The sequence below is a fragment of the Branchiostoma lanceolatum genome, chromosome 2 (assembly GCF_035083965.1).
Source record: "Branchiostoma lanceolatum isolate klBraLanc5 chromosome 2, klBraLanc5.hap2, whole genome shotgun sequence".
In the NCBI taxonomy this organism is placed as follows: Eukaryota; Metazoa; Chordata; class Leptocardii; order Amphioxiformes; family Branchiostomatidae; genus Branchiostoma; species Branchiostoma lanceolatum.
Window position 1 is genome coordinate 32,693,990 of NC_089723.1, and position 20,676 is coordinate 32,714,665.

Sequence of the window (20,676 nt, forward strand, 5' to 3'; positions counted from 1 at the left end):
CTTTCGTCTAATCCCGCGGTTTGCTTTTTCCGCCATAATTGACCCAAATTATAACACGAGGAGTACCCTCTCTTTCTAGCCTTTACACGACTGTCATCATCGATGTATTACTCGGGAAACATCAGAAACGCAGAGGTAAGATGTTTTGTTTGCACTACGAGCCCACTGGTTCATGCTCCGATGCTACTGCGAGCTAAAACCATGACCTTTTGGGGGAGGGCGCGCGCTGCTAAAGACTGCGGGGATCAGTCCGAAACGAATTTAGCAAGTTCGTTGGTTGATATTTTTATGATAGTTTTTCCAGTCAGTGATAAACGTGCACAATAAACAAAGTATTGCAAAAACGTAACGTCACTCAATACAAATTGTTGATATGCGGGAGGACGCGCACGCCATCATGCTGATCACTCCCCCCCCCCTTCTCCAATTCAAGGCACCACGCTGAGAATGAGATTTCCATCATGTCAAGCACTCAAATGTCACACAGACTACTACAGATATTCGTGTTGTACCCTTACAATGAGTAAGAGTGGAATCCCACAGGCCTAGCTACCTCAGTAATTTGTTGTTGTCTATTATATCGCTAGACGTGGTCTCTTGGTGCTGGGTGACGCTTGGTTCAGTTATGAGTCAATTGTCTTAGAGACCCCTCTAGGGTTTGCGGATTCGATGGGGTGGTCTACAGGGGTGGGCTAGTGGGGCGGGCTACCTCAGCATCTACCCTTTCTGGACCTCAAGGCTGTGCATGGGGGTTTGGCCTCTTACGGAATTTCCTTGAAGAGGATCTGGGTCAAGCTGTGGGTGGGCTAGAGGGAAGGTAACAGCTGATCATATGGCAGGTGGGGGGGGGGGGTACATGTAGGTGCACCAAGACTGGTAGAAAATCCATTTATCATAAACAAACTTCTAAGTACTCAGTATACAATGAGGATTTTAGGGAAGAGGTACAAGGGGAAATAAACTGGAAGTTGCATAGGACAGCTAGGGAATGAGAGAGCCTTTGTTTGACAAAATTCAAAACATATGTCTCACATTTAGACTAGAATATACCTGAATGCATGTGCTTGCATACAATGTACAATGTATTTGTGGTTATGTGTGTCAGTGTGCATGAGCGTGGGTTGGAATGTTTTAAGTGTGTGTGTTTGTACAATGTATAGTGTTGCTTTTGTTGCTCATTTCTTTTTTGTAGCCACAATGCTACTGTCCTGTTGGCCTGACTGAGCAGTATATAAAGGAACAGGGAACATAGTCCTACATGTTTAAAAATCTAAAACTGGGGATAACAAACTCCTGCACGATGTAAATGTATGCAGTATGCTCATTGCCCACCTCCACCCCCCACTGTAGCATCCCCAAAGCAATATGATCCTTCAGCAAAATAAAGCATTCTTTCCGGCCCTCCCACAGAGTGACCCATCTTTTCCTCAAGGAAATTCCATTCAATGCTAAACCCCCATGCACAGCCTTGAGGTCCAGAAAGGGTAGATGCTGAGGTAGCCCACCCCACTAGCCCACCCCTGTAGACCACCCCATCGAATCCGCAAACCGCCCACCCCTGTAGACCACCCCATCGAATCCGCAAACCCGTCTCTCTAGGTATTTAACTCTTGGTGACTTCAATTTGCAGGCTCGCACAGTTAAGGAATTAGTATAGTATCATGTTACAGGGGTACTTGACGTTCATCATGATTTACCTACACATTTTACTGGTACAGATAAAGTTACATTGTATTGCTACTAGTAGCTCTATTCAGATAATTTGGATTATATATAACTATCTCTTTATGCAAGGTTTTTTAATCAGTCAGAAGACTTCACAACCCCCTGACATCTGCTTGGAGATTAGTCCAGTACGCTAATATTTGATTGATAGATAGATGCACTTAACATTGACGTCTATGATGTTAACATTTCAAATCTCTGTAAATGTAGGCTTTAAGAAGAATTTTGAAATGTTTATGCATGGAGCACTCCTGTGCCCTGGGTTATGGAATATCTGTGGATAAATGCAAAGATATGACACAGGCAGTGGGCTGCATTTAGTTTTGTTGAAATGATGCTGTTACCATGTTGACTGTCCACTAAAAGATTCCTAATAAGTGATCATCATACATTCTTGGTGTACTTGGTCTCCTAAATCATACTCTTATATGTATAAACTTGTATATTATAGTTTATATGTAGTTGCACTGTGTGGCTCTACTAAAACAAGATTCCAAAGAATACAAACGAATACTGATGAAAGCACACAAAGAATGCCATGAAAGAAACAGCTTATTATATGTGTGTTGCACGGACTATGTACCATTTCAAGAAAAGCTTTAAGAGAACAGTACATGCTTGATGTATGAACTATGAATAGTCTATGATTATTGAGAATCTTCTTTCAATAGGCCAATATGTACAGTTGTTTAATGTAAGCAACAGAGATTTCAACAAAAAGTTGGTGGCCTATTGCCTACTAATATGGTGGCCTATGGATTATGAACAAAATTTCATTCCAGTCAGTTTCAAATTTGTGAACCCAGTTTGTTCATGAAAACCAGCAATTAAGGCTTCCTCTTGTTTTTCAGAGCCTAAAATAGTTTTCCTATGAACTGAACCAACATCGAAGCATTACAGAAGGAACACAAATCTTCAGGACAAATGGAAGATGGAACAAACCCCAGTTGAAAAGCATGGTGAGGACCCTTTGCCGTCCATACCTGATGAAAACCAGAGGCCTTTTACCTGGGAAGAATGTGAAAACCAAGCAGAAGTTAGATCTGATCTTCTTGTTCACAGTAGGATGCTTACTGACGAAAATGCAGTCCAGTGCAAGATGCCTGATTCTGTATCGACCTCGACCCAGAATGGCAGCTTGCAGCAACAAGATATCAAACTCAGAGATGACAAACTCTACAGATGTCAGAAGTGTGATTACAGTACTGCTGACAAATTCAGCCTTTCAAAACATCTAAGAATCCATGCAGCAGTAAAACCCCACAAGTGCAACCAGTGCAACTATGCAACAATCAGAGAATCCAACCTGAAGGAACACGTGCTTAAACACACTGGTCAGAAACCCTACATGTGTGGAGAGTGTGGCTTCAGGTCAGCTTTCAGGTCCAACCTGACTGCGCACATGAAGAGGCATACAGGAGAAAAACCTCACAAGTGCAACCAGTGTGACTATGCTACCCTAAGGAAATACAACCTGGTCTTACACATGGCAAAACACACCGGTGAGAGATGCTATGAGTGTGAGACATGTGGACATAAAACATTTACCTCTGTAGATCTGTCAAAACATCAAAAGATACATAGTAAAGAGAAGCCATACAAATGTAACCAGTGTGATTATGCTACAGTCTTAAGTGCAAACCTGGCTCAGCACATGCTTAAACACACTGGTGAGAAACCCTACATGTGCGGAGAGTGTGGCTTAAGGACAGCTTACAAGTCCAACCTGGTGGCACACATGAAGAGGCATATAGGAGAAAAACCTCACAAATGTAACCAGTGTGACTATGCTGCTCTGAGGAAAGCCCGCCTACTAGAACACATGCTTAAGCACAGTGGTAAAAAATCCTGGAAGTGTGAGGTATGCGGATTACATATGTCCACCAGGATAGCCATGTTACAACATCTCAAAAGACATGAAGTAGGTCTAGAGAAACCAGGCGAATGTGGCCAGGGTGAGAACGCAGCAAGTTATTCTGCTTCTGCTGTTTACATGGTTGAAGCAACTTTTGAAACACTCGCCGTGTGTGGTGAGAGTGAGACAGCTACAAGTACAACATCTTCCTCTTCCCTACATGGTGTAGGAAAACCTCACGAGTGTAATGATAGTGATAATGCTACAGTTGAAGGGGCCAACCTAGAGTCACAGATGCAAGAATTCAAATACACTGGTGAGAAACCCTATAGCTACCTGTGTGATGACCATGACGTCTCTACATCTGACAATTCCAGCCTGTCCTCACATACAGTAGAACCCCACAAGTGTAGACTGTGTGACTTCGCTGCAGTAGAAAAAGTTGACTTGGACTTGCACATGGTTGAACACACTGCTGAGAAAACCAACCTGTCTGAAACAGGCGGATATATGGCATTTGCCAGGGTAGCCCAGTCAAAACCGGTTAGAATACACAGTGACAAAGAGCTTTACAAATGCAGCCACTGTGAGTTTGCTACAGTCTATAGAGGTAGTCTGGACCAACACATGCTTAAGCACACTGGTGAGAAACCCTACATGTGTGGAGAGTGTGAATTCCGTACAGCTTACAAGGGCAACCTGTCAGCACATATGAAGAGTCATAGAGGAGAAAAAGCTCACAAGTGTGACCAGTGTGACTATGCCACTCTAAGAAAATCCCACCTGAACTTACACATGGCAACACACAGTGATGAAAAACCCTATCAATGTGAAATATGTGGACATAGGGCATCTTCTAGGTATCGCCTGTTGGATCATGTGAAAATACACAACAAAGAAAAGCCACACAAATGCAACCAATGTGACTATGCTACTGTCTTTAAAAAAAATCTGGCTCAGCACATGCTTAAACACACTGGCGAGAAACCCTACATGTGCGGAGAGTGTGGCTTCAGGTCAGCTTCCTCGTCCAACCTGTATGTACATATGAAGAAGCATACAGGAGAAAAAACTCACAATTTCTACCAGTGTGACTATGCTGCTACTCTAACGGAGGCCAAACTGGACTCACACATGGCAACACACACTGCTGAAAAACCCTATTTGTGTGAACTTTGTGGACATAGGGTATGTACTAAGGATGGCCTGTTCCAACATCTGAAAACACACAACAACGAAAAGCCACACAAGTGCAACCAGTGTGAATATACTACAGTTTATAGGGGTAGTATGGAACGACACATGCTTAAACACACTGGTGAGAAACCCTACATGTGCGGAGAGTGTGGCCTTAGGACAGCTTTAAGGTCCAACCTGACTGCACACATGAAGAGGCATAGAGGAGAAAAACCTCACAAATGTAACCAGTGTGACTATGTCACTGTAAGGAAATCTCATCTAGACGTACACATGGCAAAGCACAGTGTTGAGAAACCCTATCAATGTGAAACATGTGGACATAGATCATGTACCTCAGCAGCCCTTACAAAACATCAAAAGGTACATAGTAAAGAGAAGCCATACAAATGTAACCAGTGTGATTATGCTACAGTCTTAAGTGCAAACCTGGCTCAGCACATGCTTAAACACACTGGTGAGAAACCCTACATGTGCGGAGAGTGTGGCTTCAGGACAGCTTACAAGTCCAACCTGGTTGCACATATGAAGAGTCATAGAGGAGAAAAACCTCACAAATGTGACCAGTGTGACTATGCCGCTCTACGAAAAGCCCACCTAGATGTGCACATGCTTAAACACAGTGATAAAAGATCCTGGAACTTGGAAGTGTGAAGTATGCGGGTTACATGTTTCTGTGAGGACGGCTCTGTTACATCATCGCAAAAGACATGAAGTAGAGAAACCAACGGAATGTGGCCAGGGTTAGAACACAGCAAGTAATTCCGCTTCTGCAGTTTACATAGTTGAACCAACTGATAAAACACTCTCCATGTGTGGAGGATGAGACAGTGAACCCATCTTCCTTATCCTTACATAGGAAAACCTCACAAGTGTAATGATAATGATTATGCTACAGTTGAAGGAGCCAACCTAGAGTCACACATGCAAGAATAGACTGGTGAGAAATCCTACCTGTGTGATAACCCTGCCTTCTCTACATGGTGAACAGACAATAGACACTATCCAAATGCAGTGTGGTGTACAATTGTGAATATTAATCCACTACTAACATCCAAGAAAGATAAGATTTACTGATGTCATGAGCCAAGAGGTAAGAGAGGTAGGATTGTTGTATCTAGAAACAAATTTAGGGAGTAGATGATACTACTTCAGCTCATGTACAACTGTTAAGTATTTATACAAAAACTTCAACTAAAACTCTTTTAACTCAAGTGTTTATTTATTGTTTTCTGTCTGCCACAGTAGGCTGGCATAGTTTACTTATAAAAAACAACTAACACTATAAAGTTAATGGCTTATTTCTACAATTGTTTATTCTAATGCCACAGTCTATAGCTATTTATATTCCCCTTCCAGTGGGAAGGGGGATATACTGTTTTTGCTTGCCTGTTCTTCTTCTTCTTCTTCTTCTTCTTCTTCTTCTTCTTCTTTCTTCTTCTGCCAAAAACCAAGTAGATGTGCGGTGGTAGCTCTACTAATGGTATTGCAGCAAGTTATATGTACCTTATGTTACAATGTACGGATGTTATATTAGAGATGTAGGTACCTATAGGAAAGGTGAATACACCTGACAATAAATTATGCTAATGAGGACATCATTTGCATAATTTATACAAAAACTTGTATTGCGTTTACAGTAAAAGCTGCAGATGTCATATTTGAGATGTAGATAAATTTAGGAAAGGTAAACACACCTGACCATGAATTATGCTAATGAGGACCTCATTTGCATAATTTATGCAGAAACTTGTATTTCCCTTACCGTAAAAGCTACAGATGTCATATTTGAGATGTAGGTATCTGTAGGAAAGGTGAACACACCTGGACATTAATTATGCTAATGAGGACCTCATTTGCATAATTTATGCAAAAACTTGTATTGCGTTCACAGTAAAAGCTGCAGATGTCATATTTGAGAAGTAGATAAATTTAGGAAAGGTAAACACACCTGGCCATGAATTATGCTAATGAGGACCTCATTTGCATAATTTAGGCAGAAACTTGTATTTCCCTTACCGTAAAAGCTACAGATGTCATATTTGAGATGTAGGTATATTTAGGAAAGGTGAACACACCTGGACATAAATTATGCTAATGAGGACCTCATTTGCATAATGTATGTATATCCCTTACCGTAAAGACTATGGATGGCATATTTCAGATGTAGGTACCTTTAAGAGAGGTGAACACACCTGTACATAAATTATGCTAATGCGGACCTCATTTGCATAATGTATGTATATCCCTTACCGTAAAGACTACGGATGGCATATATCAGATGTAGGTACCTTTAGGAGAGGTGAACACACCTGTACATAAATTATGCTAATGCGGACCTCATTTGCATAATTTATGCATAAACTTGTTTTTCCCCTACTGTAAAGGCTACGGATGAGATGCAGGTACCTTTAGGAAAGGTCAGAAAACCTGGCCATAAATTATGCTAATGAGTGCATTATGCATAATTTATGCATATCCCTAACCATAAAAGCTACGGATGTCATATTTGAGATGTAGGTACCTTTAGGAAAGGCCGAACATACCTGGCCATAAATTATGCTAATGCCGACCTCCTTTGCATAATTTATGCAGAAACTTCGTCATATCCTTACAGTCAATGCTAAGGATGTCATATTTGAGGTGTAGGTAATGGGAGGGGAATATTCTGCATTTTCCCGAAAATGTTGCCATTCTAGTTATTGTTTTCCATCTGCCACAATAGGCTTAAAAAACAACTAACACTTAATGTTTATGGCTTATTTCTACAATTGACTATTCCAATGTCTCCAAGGAGTCAATTATTGTCAAAATAATGAACTATATTAAACAAATGGAATTTTCCAAGCTCTTACTGGTCTTGAAATGTTATTTAGCCACCTCAGTTGGCAAATCGTGGCACTGCCAAGCTTTTGTGATTATCTGTATTTCCCCCTTCTTTCTGTGCTTTTGGTGTCGTCTAGATCTTGCTCACATGCAGTTACTACTTCTCTTTGGATGGTAGTGCAATTAAATCTTTGATAACTTTCAAAAGTTTCAGTATGTGCCCGCATCACACTTCGTAGCTGATAAGCTGGGGTCTTATAGTTGCAAAGGTTAAAAATACTTTTTCATTGTTCTGTTTCACCCCAAACTTCCATAATAAGCCCAGGAGAGAACAATGAGGTCCACACCCTCTCACTCTTTTTTTCACCCACCCATTTTCGGCGAGGACCCCTAAGCGTCCGTTTAACCCCAAATCGAGTTGATAGTGTCTATTCGTTTTGTTTATTTCTTTAACAATGCGAAGTGCTACTTTCCATGGCATGCATTAAACATGAAATAAAGCTTGGGTTTCTGTCACCCCAACTGCAGTGGCCCCTTCTCTCTGAAAGGAGGAGGAACGCCCGCCTCACCTTCTTCTACAAACTTGTTAATAACCACATTAATATAGACACAGTTTGCTGAAACCAGCCCAGGGGCGCACCCGGGGGAGCCACGACCTCAAGTTTCACACCATCCACGCTAGAAACGACACATATAAACACTCTTTCTTTCCCCGGACCATCCCACAATGGAATACCCTGCCTGGCACGGTTGCGGCGGCTCCCACCGTTGAGTCGTTCCGTGCCAGGCTGGAGGCCTGCCCGCCTTAGCCCGGGACCTCAACTCCCCCCCCCCTACTTTGCCCCTGAAGGGGCTATTTGGGGGTATGACATGTAGATGTAGATGTAGAACTGCCACAATCATCTCAGAGTGGTGGCCAATCCGTAATGGAGTTCAAAACTTTATTTTTTTGTTTGTTTTGGTGTTGCATAAAGAAGTACAGTCGTTAACTATTTACATACCCTACAAATACAATAAGGTTCCACCGAGATTCAGACTCGGATCGCTCGTGTCCAGAGTGCCAACCATTACAACATGGAATCTGTCTATTTGAAAAGATACAAACATTGATTGCCCAAAGGGGTTCTATTTATTTGTTATTTGTTTCAGGCATCCTGCCCAAATAAAAGAAATACAATATCTACAAGTTTAGTTACATAGACATGTAAATACATGCGACTAGAAAGTCAGAGGAATCAATGTTTACATAAATATGGAGTTGTCCAATGAGATTCTAACAATGCGAAGTCCATATTTATGTAAATGCAACTGGTTCCATGTCCTGCCCATCCCCTGATGTTCTTACACTGACAAACGATCCGTCACCCGCCGTTACCACTGTGTTTTCATCGCCTTCCACTACTGTTCTCTGCGCAGTTGGTGACATAGGTTCAGCATATTGCCTGTCAGTTGTCATTGCTGTGAATACTTCATCCTGCCAGTCTCGTGAGCCTGCAACGCTGTCGTCATTGGCGGCACTGGATCCGGACATGCTGACGCCAGCGGCACCTGACAAATTGACGGAAGCGCCTGCTCCTGCAACCACAATCACGTTGTCTCTCCCCATCACTCCGATGCTAGTTGGAGACCCGGATTGGCTGCTTGTCATTGAGATTCCTCTTAGATCCCTACCAGGTATCGGTACAGAATCACTGACACGAGATGGACCCCTGTGTCTACTGGTCTTGCACATTACGTCGATCACCTTCTCCGAGTACCCACCTGCACGATTCACTAACGAGACGCTTTCAGCTTTGGCCACTTTGACTTCCTCTGCTGTGTAGGCATACTTGAGAAGGTTGTCCCTGTGTTCTTTCAGTGCCCGTGCACTGAGGATGAGCTGAGTGGCATCTGTTCCAGGGCTGCTCTCCTGCAGAACTCCAACCACCAACTTCTCCAGGATGTGCATCATGTGATGACACCGCTCTCTGTCACCTTCAACGCTACGGGTACAGATGTACACTGTCCGCCCTTCGCCAGTCATCTGGACAAGTGCTTCGACATCACTGAAAGAAAACATACCGAATATCACTCAGTGACAATTAGATTTTAAGTTATGACATTTTGGATGTTCTAAGCAATTCTGGTTAGACTTAGAGCCTAGAATGTTTGCTAAACCTCAACTGTTTGATGTCTGATTGCTAATCTTTACCTGTCAAAGCACTTGGCTCCGCCCTTCCACAGTATTGGCCGGTTGGACATCTTTGTCATGAGAAGTGTCTGCACTCGCGGGAAGAAGTCTGAGGAGAACATGTCGGTCAGGTCTCTACACCGCCAAGCTTTGCCAAAGTACAGCGTCGTTGGATCTCCAGTTGACAGCCACGCATCTGTAGGCATTTCCTTTGAAGAAAACCAGTTTTGTTAGAATTTGAACTTAGACGAGATATACTTTTGTCAGATTTGTTAAGTCAGATTACAACATGGTAAAGAGGTAGTCCGAAAATAGTGTATATGATATGATATGTATTAGATAGATTGGTTAGCCTGATAGAATGTTATCTATGTACCAGTGAATGCCATACTTTGTACCTTGTACAATTGTTGTGCAATAAAGTTATCTATGATAATAGCATTTCTTCCACGCCTTTGAAGGTTTTCAAGGGGGTTCCTTTAACGCAACCCCATTACATATGGATGCTTTGGATAAGCGATTTCCCTTGAGAGAAAATCAGAATATGAGAATGATAAGCAGGTGGCTTACTTGTGTCAGCAGGCTTGGGAAGATGAATTCCTTGCCATTGTAGGAATGACACAGTTGGAATTTTTGCAGCAAGGTTATGACCAGCTCAGGATCTGACTTGCCCTGGAACACCCGGCAGATCTCATCTTTCAGTACCAGATCTTCTGCAGTTCTTGTAAGTCGTTCGGGGAAGTTCTCCGGTGCAAGTGTCGGGCCGAAGACGTCTTTGCCCAGCCAAGAAGGCTTGAGGATGACGATGCTGTCGGAGCTTGAGCCACCGGTGCGAACCAAAATGACCTTTAAGGAATAAATAAGAAATATGAAAATGAATCATGTAATACGCTGTCACAGGGAGTAGTTTTAAATTTCGTATTCTACATTATTTTATATTATTTTATCTTGTTATTGAAGCGCTTCAGTCATCTTATACTGATAGAGAGGTTGCTGCCGCAGTGTGATATAATTAATAATGGAAGGTCATGTGTGAAATATGTTTAACAAGTTGCTTGATGACCTTACTTGACAACCATGCTTCAAATTCCAGCAACAGTTACGTTTAGAATATCATTACCTCCGCCTGATCATGAAGATGTTCTGTTGACTTCTGTATGAAATTCTCTTCTACAGCAGGGTAGAACTCCTTCACCGCATGTCTGTAGGTATCCCAGTCCATTACAGGGCTTTTCGGGCTGCATTTATGTTTGCACCAATCTGGCACGCGCTTGATGATCTCAGCACACAACATGGGCATGTCTTGCTGCTTCTGTTCAAAAGTGTATGCAGTTCAAAGTTATTGGCTGCAATGCAGATTGTCGTTTTTGAAGGTAGTACATATGTTATGACGGCACGTTACAGAACATCAACAAATGGTCATGTCTAATGATGTTTTTTTTTAGTCCTATAATGAAAGTAGGCAAATTTAGACTCACTTGCAGCAGAGCCCCGTGCAGATTATGGAGGCACTTTTTCAACTGTGTCATCTCAGAGGTTTTGGACTTCCGGCAATCCATGACGATGACTTCATCAGCTATGTTCAGGTGAGTCTTAAACATGCCGCTCATTTCCCGGAGAAAGTTCTCAGCTCTTCTTCTGCCTGTAGAAAATAGAATTCTTCATCCGTAAAGGTCAAAATTGATAGCGGTTAGGGTAAGAATTGTTTTCCTGACATTTCCTTACACTGACTTCTACTTAATTTTTTCCAAAGTTTTAATGTAAGGAGGAAGTGTAAACAAGCCATTGCCAAAAGGGTCTACAAACCTCCGTCCTTGTCCCTGATCATGTCGCCGTGACTCGCCACGAGGACCACGTCTGGGTAGTTGTTTGGGTCGGCATTGCAGGCTTTGATGCTGCACAGCCACTGGTGGACCTTCGGAAGAGATAACTCACATGTGCATGAGGGACGACACAGTTTCCAGAACACTGACACTGGAGTCGTGCCGTGGTATACATAAGCACATCTGCGAAACCATTGTCTTCATAGTTTCTTTCTTAATCCAATGGTGATGTGTTTACAGGATTGTTGAAATAACACAAAACTAACTACAACAGCATAGATACAATACCTGTCCTTTCTGCACATTGGGCTCATCCGTGCTTTTGTAGTTTACAATGTAGATGGTGTTCTTTGCGTCCAGTAGCATGGCGTGCGTGACGTAGAACTGGGTCTGTCCGGCGAAGTCCCACACACTTGCCTCCCCCACCCCCGGGATCCTCACAATCTCGACTTCTATCCCGGGGGTGGGGACATACGGCTGTGTCACATCTCTCTTCAAAAGCTCCTTCAAAGGTAGTATCTAACAAAAATTTGGAGGGGAAGACAAAACAGTTTAGCATAGACGTGGCATGTGCTCCTTGTGTAACCTTAACCGCACCTTTCTCACTTCAGATCTATATACTTGAAGGAGCACTCCAGAAGGGAGTGTCATTTTCCAGTAGATTGTGTATCAATGAATACATAAGCAGCTGGCTTTTTGCAGAATTCCACTTGTGGTGAATTACGCGACGTGTGTTTTGTAAAACAAAATGATACTCACTAATCCTATGCAGACACTATCCTTGTATTCCCTGTACCATAGTATACGTATAGATTCATCGTAACTATTTTCGGCATAAGTGGGTACTTTATCGCACACGGTAAGTTGTATGCATTTTTACTTCCGAAAATTATTATCTATTGGAAAATAGCACCCCCTTCTGAAGTTTAGTGCTCCTTTATGTTAGTGTTTAATTCTTTTGCTTTGATTATTTTACAATTGCATCTCAATCTACTTTCATGGTAGCTAGCTTGATGTATGATTTTGACATGGAAGAACCGCTTATATATTTGTGTTTCAATCAATATTTCAAAAAGGGCTACTTCATTCCATGTTAGTTAATGCGCGAGCTCACATATATATTCATGTCCCTTAAAAACGTTTAAACAAGAAATATACGAAGAACGTACATGCATCTGTTTGTTCTATCTTATAAACTACGCATACCTATATATACATGCATCATCAAATGTATTCTGAGCTCACCCTCTCTAGAGCTTTAATCAGTGTTGTCTTGCCGACCTTGCCGTGACCGACCACGAACACTTTGATTCTTCTCTTCATCTTCACCCCTCCTGTTTTTGCCATCAACTCACTTTGCCTCTGATCCTGTTGTCGTTTCTAAAACAAACAAACAAACAAACAAACAAACAATATTGTAAAAAATCAGATCTAAGATCATCACTTTAGAGACTGTACCAACTAAATCTAGTGGAATGGTGTTTCTACCATTGAATCAGTGATGTTGAAATTACGTTGTATGTGGAAGCTTAGGAGTTGGATATAAATTGAAGCAAGCAATATCAGATGATTATAAGGGTTGGTTGTGTCCTGTACCTGCAATACTCTTCGGATCATCTGATCTGTCCCTGACAGCTCCAACGCAGTTTTCCCGTCCTAGAAAGACGATAATAGGGTCACATAATAAGGTTTTACCAGTACCCAAGGAAGCATTGTGACCTCAGTGACACAAGCACGCAGGTCAAGCAAGACATGCGAATGTAATTAGTTCACCAAAGAATTTGCCTGACTCGTATTTTCTACTATGTATTGCTGATTTTTCTTCATGTAACAACTTCGTTAAGCTATAGGTGAAACTGCAAACTTATACAGTATGTCAGCTGAGAATGTCCACGTCTACCTGAACAGTTCAGCTATATATACAGACTACACTTGAACACAATATGTCGCATGTATTTTCTATAAATTTCAATGCTCTTTTGTTGCAGCGCGTGCACCTACTTCATTCTTTGCTAACGCGTCCACCCCTGCTGTTGAGGCAAGCAGTTGGACCATGGGATACCCTCCTTGAGAAGCAGCAATGTGTAGCGGCGTCTCACAAGTCTGCACAACAAATGTTAAAATTTAATGGGCAACGTATGCTTCGCGATTCAGTGATGAAGATGGGTTTAGCAACTTTGAGTTAGTGTCCAACTTGCATTCATGCCACCGACACACTCAGCCGTTTAATAGCAACAGCATTCTCTCTCTACGCATGTATCGTTAACAAATATGGCGACATTGTAATATATGAAAAAAGGTATCATCTTACGTCATCTTTTGTGTTGACAGCCGCTTTTTTGGCAATGAGAAGCTTTGCTATGTGGACGTGTCCTCCTTCTGCTGCCATGTGGAGGGCCGTGCGCCCCTGATGAAATATAGAAGTAGCGAAGGACTAGTTTTTCATAAAGCCTCTACTGTGATAGAAACCTTGTGACTACGGTAGTATATATATATCAGTCGATATCAACAACATTAAACATGTGTTCCGATCGAACCCTTTGACTGTCTCTGGTGCTGGACGTATTTCCATCTAGATGTATATTTCTGAACACCTTATTTTTCTGCCATCAAGTGACCAATAGCTACAGCAAATATCAGATAAAGGTTATAGTTACACGACGATAACCTACCCATGACGAAGTGCTTGTTGCATTCACGTCCACACCCTTATCTAGACATTCTTTCACGCGTTCTTCGTCGCCGTCGTCGGCAGCTTTGAAGAACTTTTCCTCCAAGTCAGCAGTAACGGACGGCCCCCTGTTCTTCCTTCCTGACATTCTAGGCCATTTCTGATGCAGGCGATAAACGGTATCATTTTATGACGCGCACATTAAGTTAGTACATGCATTTGAATCAACCAGAACCAAACTGTACATCTTCACTTGGCCATGAAGACAGAATGTTTCCGCCGGTCGAATTGACCAAGCACTCAACGACTTTCATCGCCAAAAAAAAACGAATCTTTTAAAGCTTTGTGTGTTTTGTTGTCTTTTTGGTCATGCTTGTACGTTTGAATGATATTCCCATTATAAAGTCAAGGGTAACACAAATCCAGTTTAGGACGCAGCGACGCCGCCAGTCCAGTGAGAGGGGGGCTTAAGGAAGGCGATTGTGACAGGTGCATGTAGATAGTTGAACTGCCTGTCATTTTGACGTGCACATTGCACGTGTGATTTTCACAGTACGGGTCAGTCACCTTGGTAGGAGGTAGGGACAAGTCGCTAAAGCAGGGGGGGTAAGCATGTTATAAAGGTTATGTTGGCCGTCAGTAATGTGTGCCGTCAGAAATCACAACCCCTAATGATGTTTACCTGCTGCCTACCGACATGTGCAGGTAAATTGTAGGCCAAAAGTTATAAAGACATTCTTTGAAAGAAGTCATGTGTAGTATGCGTGAGGAACAATTTCTGTTGCACCGTATACACCGACTACATTACACCTCTTGACCCTCATTGATTGCACCTTAGTCTATAAAGGTAGATGATACTAAAGGCTTAAAAGACGATTTGTCTTCAAAATAACTATCATAAAACGGTAGCATTACATTACTTTGTTGTCATGCCACAAAGAAAAGAACGGTAGCTCGATATGTGCTTTTTACGGCTCTAAGTGCAAAGAAACATGTTTACACCACTTGTAACGTGAGAAGGGTGTTGACTCTAAAATCAATTGGCAGCGACTTTGTACCCTGAGGCATTTCCGCCATCGCCAACTCTAACATTCTCACGTCTATCACAAAATGGCGTGTTGTTGTTAGTTTAAGTTCACTGAACTGAAACATCAGTGTTTTCCAGTCTTTTGTTGACGTTTACTTCCTCAACCACTATTTCTTACTCACATACTGTATGTACAGGACGTACAGAACCTACCTTGACTTTGATGGCCAGGTGTTGTTTGCACACATGTTATGCTGTACAAACAGCCATGGTTTCTTAAGACTTGAAAACAAGAGGCCCTGTCAGCTCAAGGTACACTAACAGGTGAGGGTATGTGTTTTACCTGACTGGTCTAAGAACTGAACAGAAACAAGTTCGTGGTTTAAGGCGTTGAGACACGTAAACTGTATGAGGAAGATGAATAGCGAAATAAGGTCAAACCAACCTTTACAAAGAGTTCTGGTGTCAAATCTGTCACCAAAGTCGGGTCACTTCCACGCTTTGCGGTAGTTGTCTAGTATTTCCGGGAGGTCAATATGGGGTTTTCCAATACTCGTTGCCGACGTCTTTGACATCTCCTTTGTAGTTCACGACGCCAGCACACGTTACAAAAAGAGTCCCCAAAGATTCAAATAAGTTGCCATAATTTTGGCCAGGTAGATCTTGGCAGTCATAAAATGGAATACCACAGTACCCTAGGAAGGACCCCAAATCCCAAACTTGTTGGACGAGTATTACCAAAAGGCACGTGCCGGGTTACTTAAATTCACACTTAGAATGTTAACTTTTCTGTCGTTTGTAGAGTACATATCGACGCTGAGGTAAGGTACATGTTTCGGAATACGGAAGGTTTGTCTCGCATTATCAAATCTCAGAACTGACAAAAGCATCTGTTTGCGTAGCGTGCGTATACAGGGGTTAGTGACCCTGCACACTACTGGTAAGGGTTACAGTCCTTAGGACGGGACTTTAAGCCGTGGTCCACTGTTCATTGTACTTGTCTAAAAGGAAAGCTCCTCATGGAGACAACACGTCACATACTGGCCTTGTGATAAGACGAAAACTAGCATAATCTACAGATAGCGACAGTGTATGGTGATAAACACAACACAGTCTGATGTTTCACACTTTCGGGATCACTCAAAGTCGGCTACCTGAGTACTAGTAGTCTATGGTGGTCAGTTAGGAGAGATGCATAAGTCGCAACAAACTTTATATAGCTTTAGAATGAAATGTCATAACTAATTATTTTTACTTACTTAACATCCACCTAGTAAAACACAATGGATGATAACTTCTTTTCATAATTTCATCATACATAGAGAACAATGAAGTGGTGATAACAAAGACTACGAAATGGTCTCGGATAGGTGTTTTTGCAGGTGGAATATCGACAACTTTAAGTATACAATGTTGCTAGGGCAGAAATCAAGATGCCCATATATATCCAGACTTGTTTGTTTGCATAACATTTGTTTGGAATATGTAGACCTACATGAATGAATGAATGAAAACTTTATTACCGTGCCTTGCGCCATTACCGGGTCTTTGTAGAGTGTAGACCTACATGTGTGCCGCACTTGGTGCTTTTATACACATTTTGCCCAATATGTCACATCTTTACACCTATGCTTCTGGATGCAAAAAGTTAAAAGAAAGTTTATGAAGGAACTGTTTGTGCTTTCGCATTCTCCTAAAGCAGAGCTGAATCTGTGTCGTAGAAACTCAGGCCTAGTTTCTACGACGCGGATTCAGCTCTCCTACAAGGACACCCCGACCAATCGAATCACGTGAATCGCATTGAAACTCAGATTCGTATCAGCCATTTCCGACAAATTCCTTTCTAAGTTGCGTTAACGACTACATCTGACAAAATAGACTAGCCAGTGAGACGCTGGAAGGTGTCAGCTTTCCAGAGATGTTTTCAGATTGGCAATTTTGGCACTTTGGAAGTAAAAGAAAGTGGCCGCGATTTAACGTTTAAAGAAACGTAGTAGAAACTATTTTTGTGTAAACGTTAAATCGCTATTACTTCCAAAGTGCCAAAATTGCCAATCTGAAAACATCTCTGGAAAGCTGACACCTTCCAGCGTCTCACTGGCTAGTCTATTTTGTCAGATGTAGTCGTTAACGCAACTTAGAAAGGAATTTGTCGGAAATGGCTGATACGAATCTGAGTTTCAATGCGATTCACGTAATTCGATTGGTCGGGGTGAAGGAGAATGTGCTTTCGGTACCGCGGACTTCTACATATCATTGAACGCATTGTTGCCCTCCTTCAGTCAGAATGACACTTGCCTATAACGTGTCTGATGACTCCTTGATTATGGAAGTCCTGAAACATGGCGAACTCTTGCTCCATCTTGTGCCAGCGACCGTAGCCTCCCTGATCATAGTAGTGGTATGAGACGGTCCTGTTGTTGTAGGTGGGCAGGGGGTAGTAGCCGTACATGGAGATCCGGTCACAGAACGTCGAGGCCAGGGCGAAGGTGTTCAGGCCGGTTGACGGGACTCTCCAACGTTTCCCAGCAAGTTTGCTGTACAAACTGGAAGAGAATGACGTGAAGAATAGTCAGCAATTGCAGTTGAAAGGATATAAAAGCCAGATGTTCAGCTGTAGTACACTAGAGAGCTAATGAACTTTACCTTCGTTTTCCTGACCCCAACCCACCTACCAAATTAAATATCATAAGGATCCATCCACAACTTCTCGAGTTATACCATCCGGCAAACACTATGCGCATCTTGGAAAATAATAACTGGCCATGAATTAGTGGCAATATCCATCCTAACACATGTGCAAAATGCAGTCCATTCTTTTAAACGACTTACGCTTTGTTGCCCATTGCAGACTGGTGCGAAAACGCTGTTGTGACGGGGATTTTGTTCTCTCTGATGACTCGATCTATGGCCCTGAGTTTACTCTGTCCAGGGGAGCCCACAGTGGAGAGGGAATAACTGAATATCATCCCTGGCGACTCGCTCAGACGGGTAAGGGTAGCTCTTCTCGCGGTCTTATTCTTTGGCCCTAAGTCAGTGCAGACCGCCCACAGTTTCGCGTGGTTTATCGTGGTGAGGTTAGTCTTCCTCCCCACATCCTTGGCGTACGGAACAGTTGGCGGGAGGTTGTTCCGAATGACGAACTCGTGAGCGTCTATCTCCGCACCGCAGCCGCTGTCCAGCAGTATTCCCCCGTTCCCTACCACTGCGCATGTCCGGTAGTGTTTGACGCGCGTGTGCGTGACGTCACATGGCTCCTCTGTAGACTCTAGAAGTGTGAATTTTGCTGGGTTGCACTTCTTCAAAAAGATGTCGATGTCCTCGAAATTAATGATGTTCCGTTTTGGGTCAAAATATTCTCGGGTGATGTTTCTGTGTGGGAACAGTTTTGCTTTAGACAAGGATGATACTGGCAAAGATTGGCAATCTTGGTTAAATATGTCAAAATCATTGTATTTACTTAACACTTGTGCATCTATAGTTGTAGGAGACATTTCGGAAAGTCCGGGGCCCTCCCTTTACTTTGCTGTGTCAATAAAGTGCTTTACAATTGTAACTTACTGGATTTGGTGTATTCGTTCCATGTTGAAATGGTCCAGAATCCCGTCCGTGGGTTGTTCATGAGAGAGCGCGAACCTGTCAGTCGGAGACCCTGTGTGTGTGTGGCTGTGCCTGTGAGCCACCATCGTGGGGAGATGGAACATACTTGTCCGTCTGTCGAACAGACTGACCACCAGTAGCATGGTCGTGACACCTAACGCCAGACACAGGGTGAATTCTCTGTTCGTGATCATTACTATTCAGCAGTCTGAGAGGAAACAAAAACGTCGTATCGCGTGTGAGCCCTGCATCTTGTTAACATATCTGGTTTCAATCAATTTTGTGAAAAAAAAGTTAAAGGTTACTAGGGAACGATAACAACCCCTGCGTCCTGCGACCGACCCTGTACTACAATAATGCAACCCTGCATTGTACGTGACCTCAGACAACCAAGGAGGTTGTATGGTGAATAACCTTGAGACAATGCACTAAATGAAAACGTTAATGATTAACGTTCACTCTTAACTAGAGAAGGGTTGAGCCCACAGCTCTTTATAAAAGATCGGATTGAAGGCTAAAAATGTGTGGTATTTAATAACGTGCCACCGAGGCACTACCAATCAGTACATTACCCTAGCGTTATGTTTTACATTTAGTTCTCGTCTGGTCACAATACACGTTTCTGCCCTCAAAACTGTCGTGGTATCTAAAAGCACAACCGGATTGACCTTTCATACTTTGATCCTTTTTATCTGTGGACAATATCTTCTGATGCAATTCCGACGCAGCACGTCTCTTTTATGATAAATGAATATTATGAACTCCAACATTTAGGATGGAAAATATACAACAAAATGACGACGTATTCAAGTGTGAGGATCGGTACCGAGCAACCGAACGATATATAACAGCTAGAAGTGTGGACTCTGGAAGTACAACACACAAATCTACAGACAGAATAACAAACAATATATAACATATGGGAGCTGCAGAACATAGCAGTGACTTCCAGCACTGCGTTTTTTTGTGGTCTAATAGCAGCAACGTTGTCAGGCAGGCCCTTATAGCACGTTTTACGTATACTTCCTCAATACGATGTGAACCTTAGCTATCATGTTAGCTATCATGGGCAATACAAATATTGTACGTACGTATATACTCAAATGTACCTATTCCCAATCGTGGAAAATAGCTAGGGCTACTTACTCTAGCATGTCACTCGAAGAGTGAACCGTCAGTGCCCCTCCATGTGGCATTTATAATATTAAAACTTCCACACGTTCTGATCACTGAGTACTGAGAACAGCAGGCTCGCCCCTCTTTTGTGATATAGGAAAGTGGGTTAATCATTGCAATATCTGTTGAATAATTGACACATAAACAAGGCGGTGACACGCTCAAGCTATGAATGCTACAATAACAAACAAACAAAACAGCTACAACAAGAAATTGAATATCTCATACCTCCATGAAATATTTTGGGGGTTATTGTCTTATTGCGAGTTTTTCCTTATTCATTATGAGATTTACTTCCAAATCTATATCGTTTTTGTATTTTGATGAAATATTTTTATAAATTTCTTGCTCTGTCTTTCCGCTGATCGTGCAAATTATGCCCAAATCTATATCGTCTACGTATGGAGATGGTAACCTTAAGTTAGCTTACCACTTAGTCATTTACCACTAAGGAATAAATATACATTATGCTAATGATGATTCATTATGCAAATGAGCTACCTATTTACATAGTTGATATGCAATCAGTAATGTTATGCCCACCCTGCATTCTTATGTCATACGTATCGAATCCCTATAACTCCTGAACTGCGGAAACACAGAAAG

At 42.3% G+C, this 20,676-nt stretch overlaps 3 protein-coding genes across 4 annotated transcripts; 1 reads left to right on the top strand and 2 right to left on the bottom strand.

The window, feature by feature from the left end:
* The first annotated feature begins 11 nt into the window (after nt 1-11).
* On the top strand, nt 12-6,117 carry LOC136426643 (zinc finger protein 91-like). The gene is made up of 2 exons (XM_066415360.1): nt 12-135; nt 2,577-6,117. The coding sequence occupies exon 2, from the start codon at nt 2,657-2,659 to the stop codon at nt 5,429-5,431; it is 2,775 nt and encodes a 924-aa protein (XP_066271457.1). The 5' UTR covers nt 12-135; nt 2,577-2,656; the 3' UTR covers nt 5,432-6,117.
* A 2,413-nt stretch (nt 6,118-8,530) lies between these two features.
* On the bottom strand, nt 8,531-15,839 carry LOC136426644 (death-associated protein kinase 1-like). 2 transcript variants are annotated; one of them, XM_066415361.1, is made up of 13 exons: nt 15,740-15,838; nt 14,269-14,427; nt 13,908-14,003; nt 13,598-13,699; nt 13,193-13,252; nt 12,842-12,976; nt 11,885-12,115; nt 11,580-11,688; nt 11,252-11,415; nt 10,894-11,085; nt 10,344-10,619; nt 9,795-9,982; nt 8,531-9,648 (listed from the first exon to the last, which is right to left on the bottom strand). In XM_066415361.1, the coding sequence occupies exons 2-13, from the start codon at nt 14,413-14,415 to the stop codon at nt 8,898-8,900; spliced, it is 2,451 nt and encodes an 816-aa protein (XP_066271458.1). In that variant the 5' UTR covers nt 14,416-14,427; nt 15,740-15,838; the 3' UTR covers nt 8,531-8,897. The 2 variants fall into 2 exon arrangements, with proteins under 2 accessions (XP_066271458.1, XP_066271459.1); XM_066415362.1 differs by lacking the exon at nt 13,598-13,699 and having other exon boundaries at nt 15,740-15,839.
* A 1,557-nt stretch (nt 15,840-17,396) lies between these two features.
* On the bottom strand, nt 17,397-20,329 carry LOC136426662 (alpha-2,8-sialyltransferase 8B-like). The gene is made up of 4 exons (XM_066415395.1): nt 20,041-20,329; nt 18,856-19,102; nt 18,127-18,666; nt 17,397-17,840 (listed from the first exon to the last, which is right to left on the bottom strand). The coding sequence occupies exons 2-4, from the start codon at nt 19,086-19,088 to the stop codon at nt 17,573-17,575; spliced, it is 1,041 nt and encodes a 346-aa protein (XP_066271492.1). The 5' UTR covers nt 19,089-19,102; nt 20,041-20,329; the 3' UTR covers nt 17,397-17,572.
* Nucleotides 20,330-20,676: the final 347 nt, after the last annotated feature.

Coding starts and splice junctions, on each gene's coding strand:
- LOC136426662 (XM_066415395.1), bottom strand. CDS start 19,088: ATGATCACGAACAGAGAATTCACCCTGTGTCTGGCGTTAGGTGTCACG. Junction 18,667..18,855: donor GAACGAATACACCAAATCCA/GTAAGTTACAAT, acceptor GTTCCCACACAG/AAACATCACCCGAGAATATT. Junction 17,841..18,126: donor TCTGCAATGGGCAACAAAGC/GTAAGTCGTTTA, acceptor ATTCTCTTCCAG/TTTGTACAGCAAACTTGCTG.
- LOC136426643 (XM_066415360.1), top strand. CDS start 2,657: ATGGAACAAACCCCAGTTGAAAAGCATGGTGAGGACCCTTTGCCGTCC.
- LOC136426644 (XM_066415361.1), bottom strand. CDS start 14,415: ATGTCAGGAAGGAAGAACAGGGGGCCGTCCGTTACTGCTGACTTGGAG. Junction 13,700..13,907: donor CTGTCAACACAAAAGATGAC/GTAAGATGATAC, acceptor TTTGTTGTGCAG/ACTTGTGAGACGCCGCTACA. Junction 13,253..13,597: donor ACGCGTTAGCAAAGAATGAA/GTAGGTGCACGC, acceptor TCGTCTTTCTAG/GACGGGAAAACTGCGTTGGA.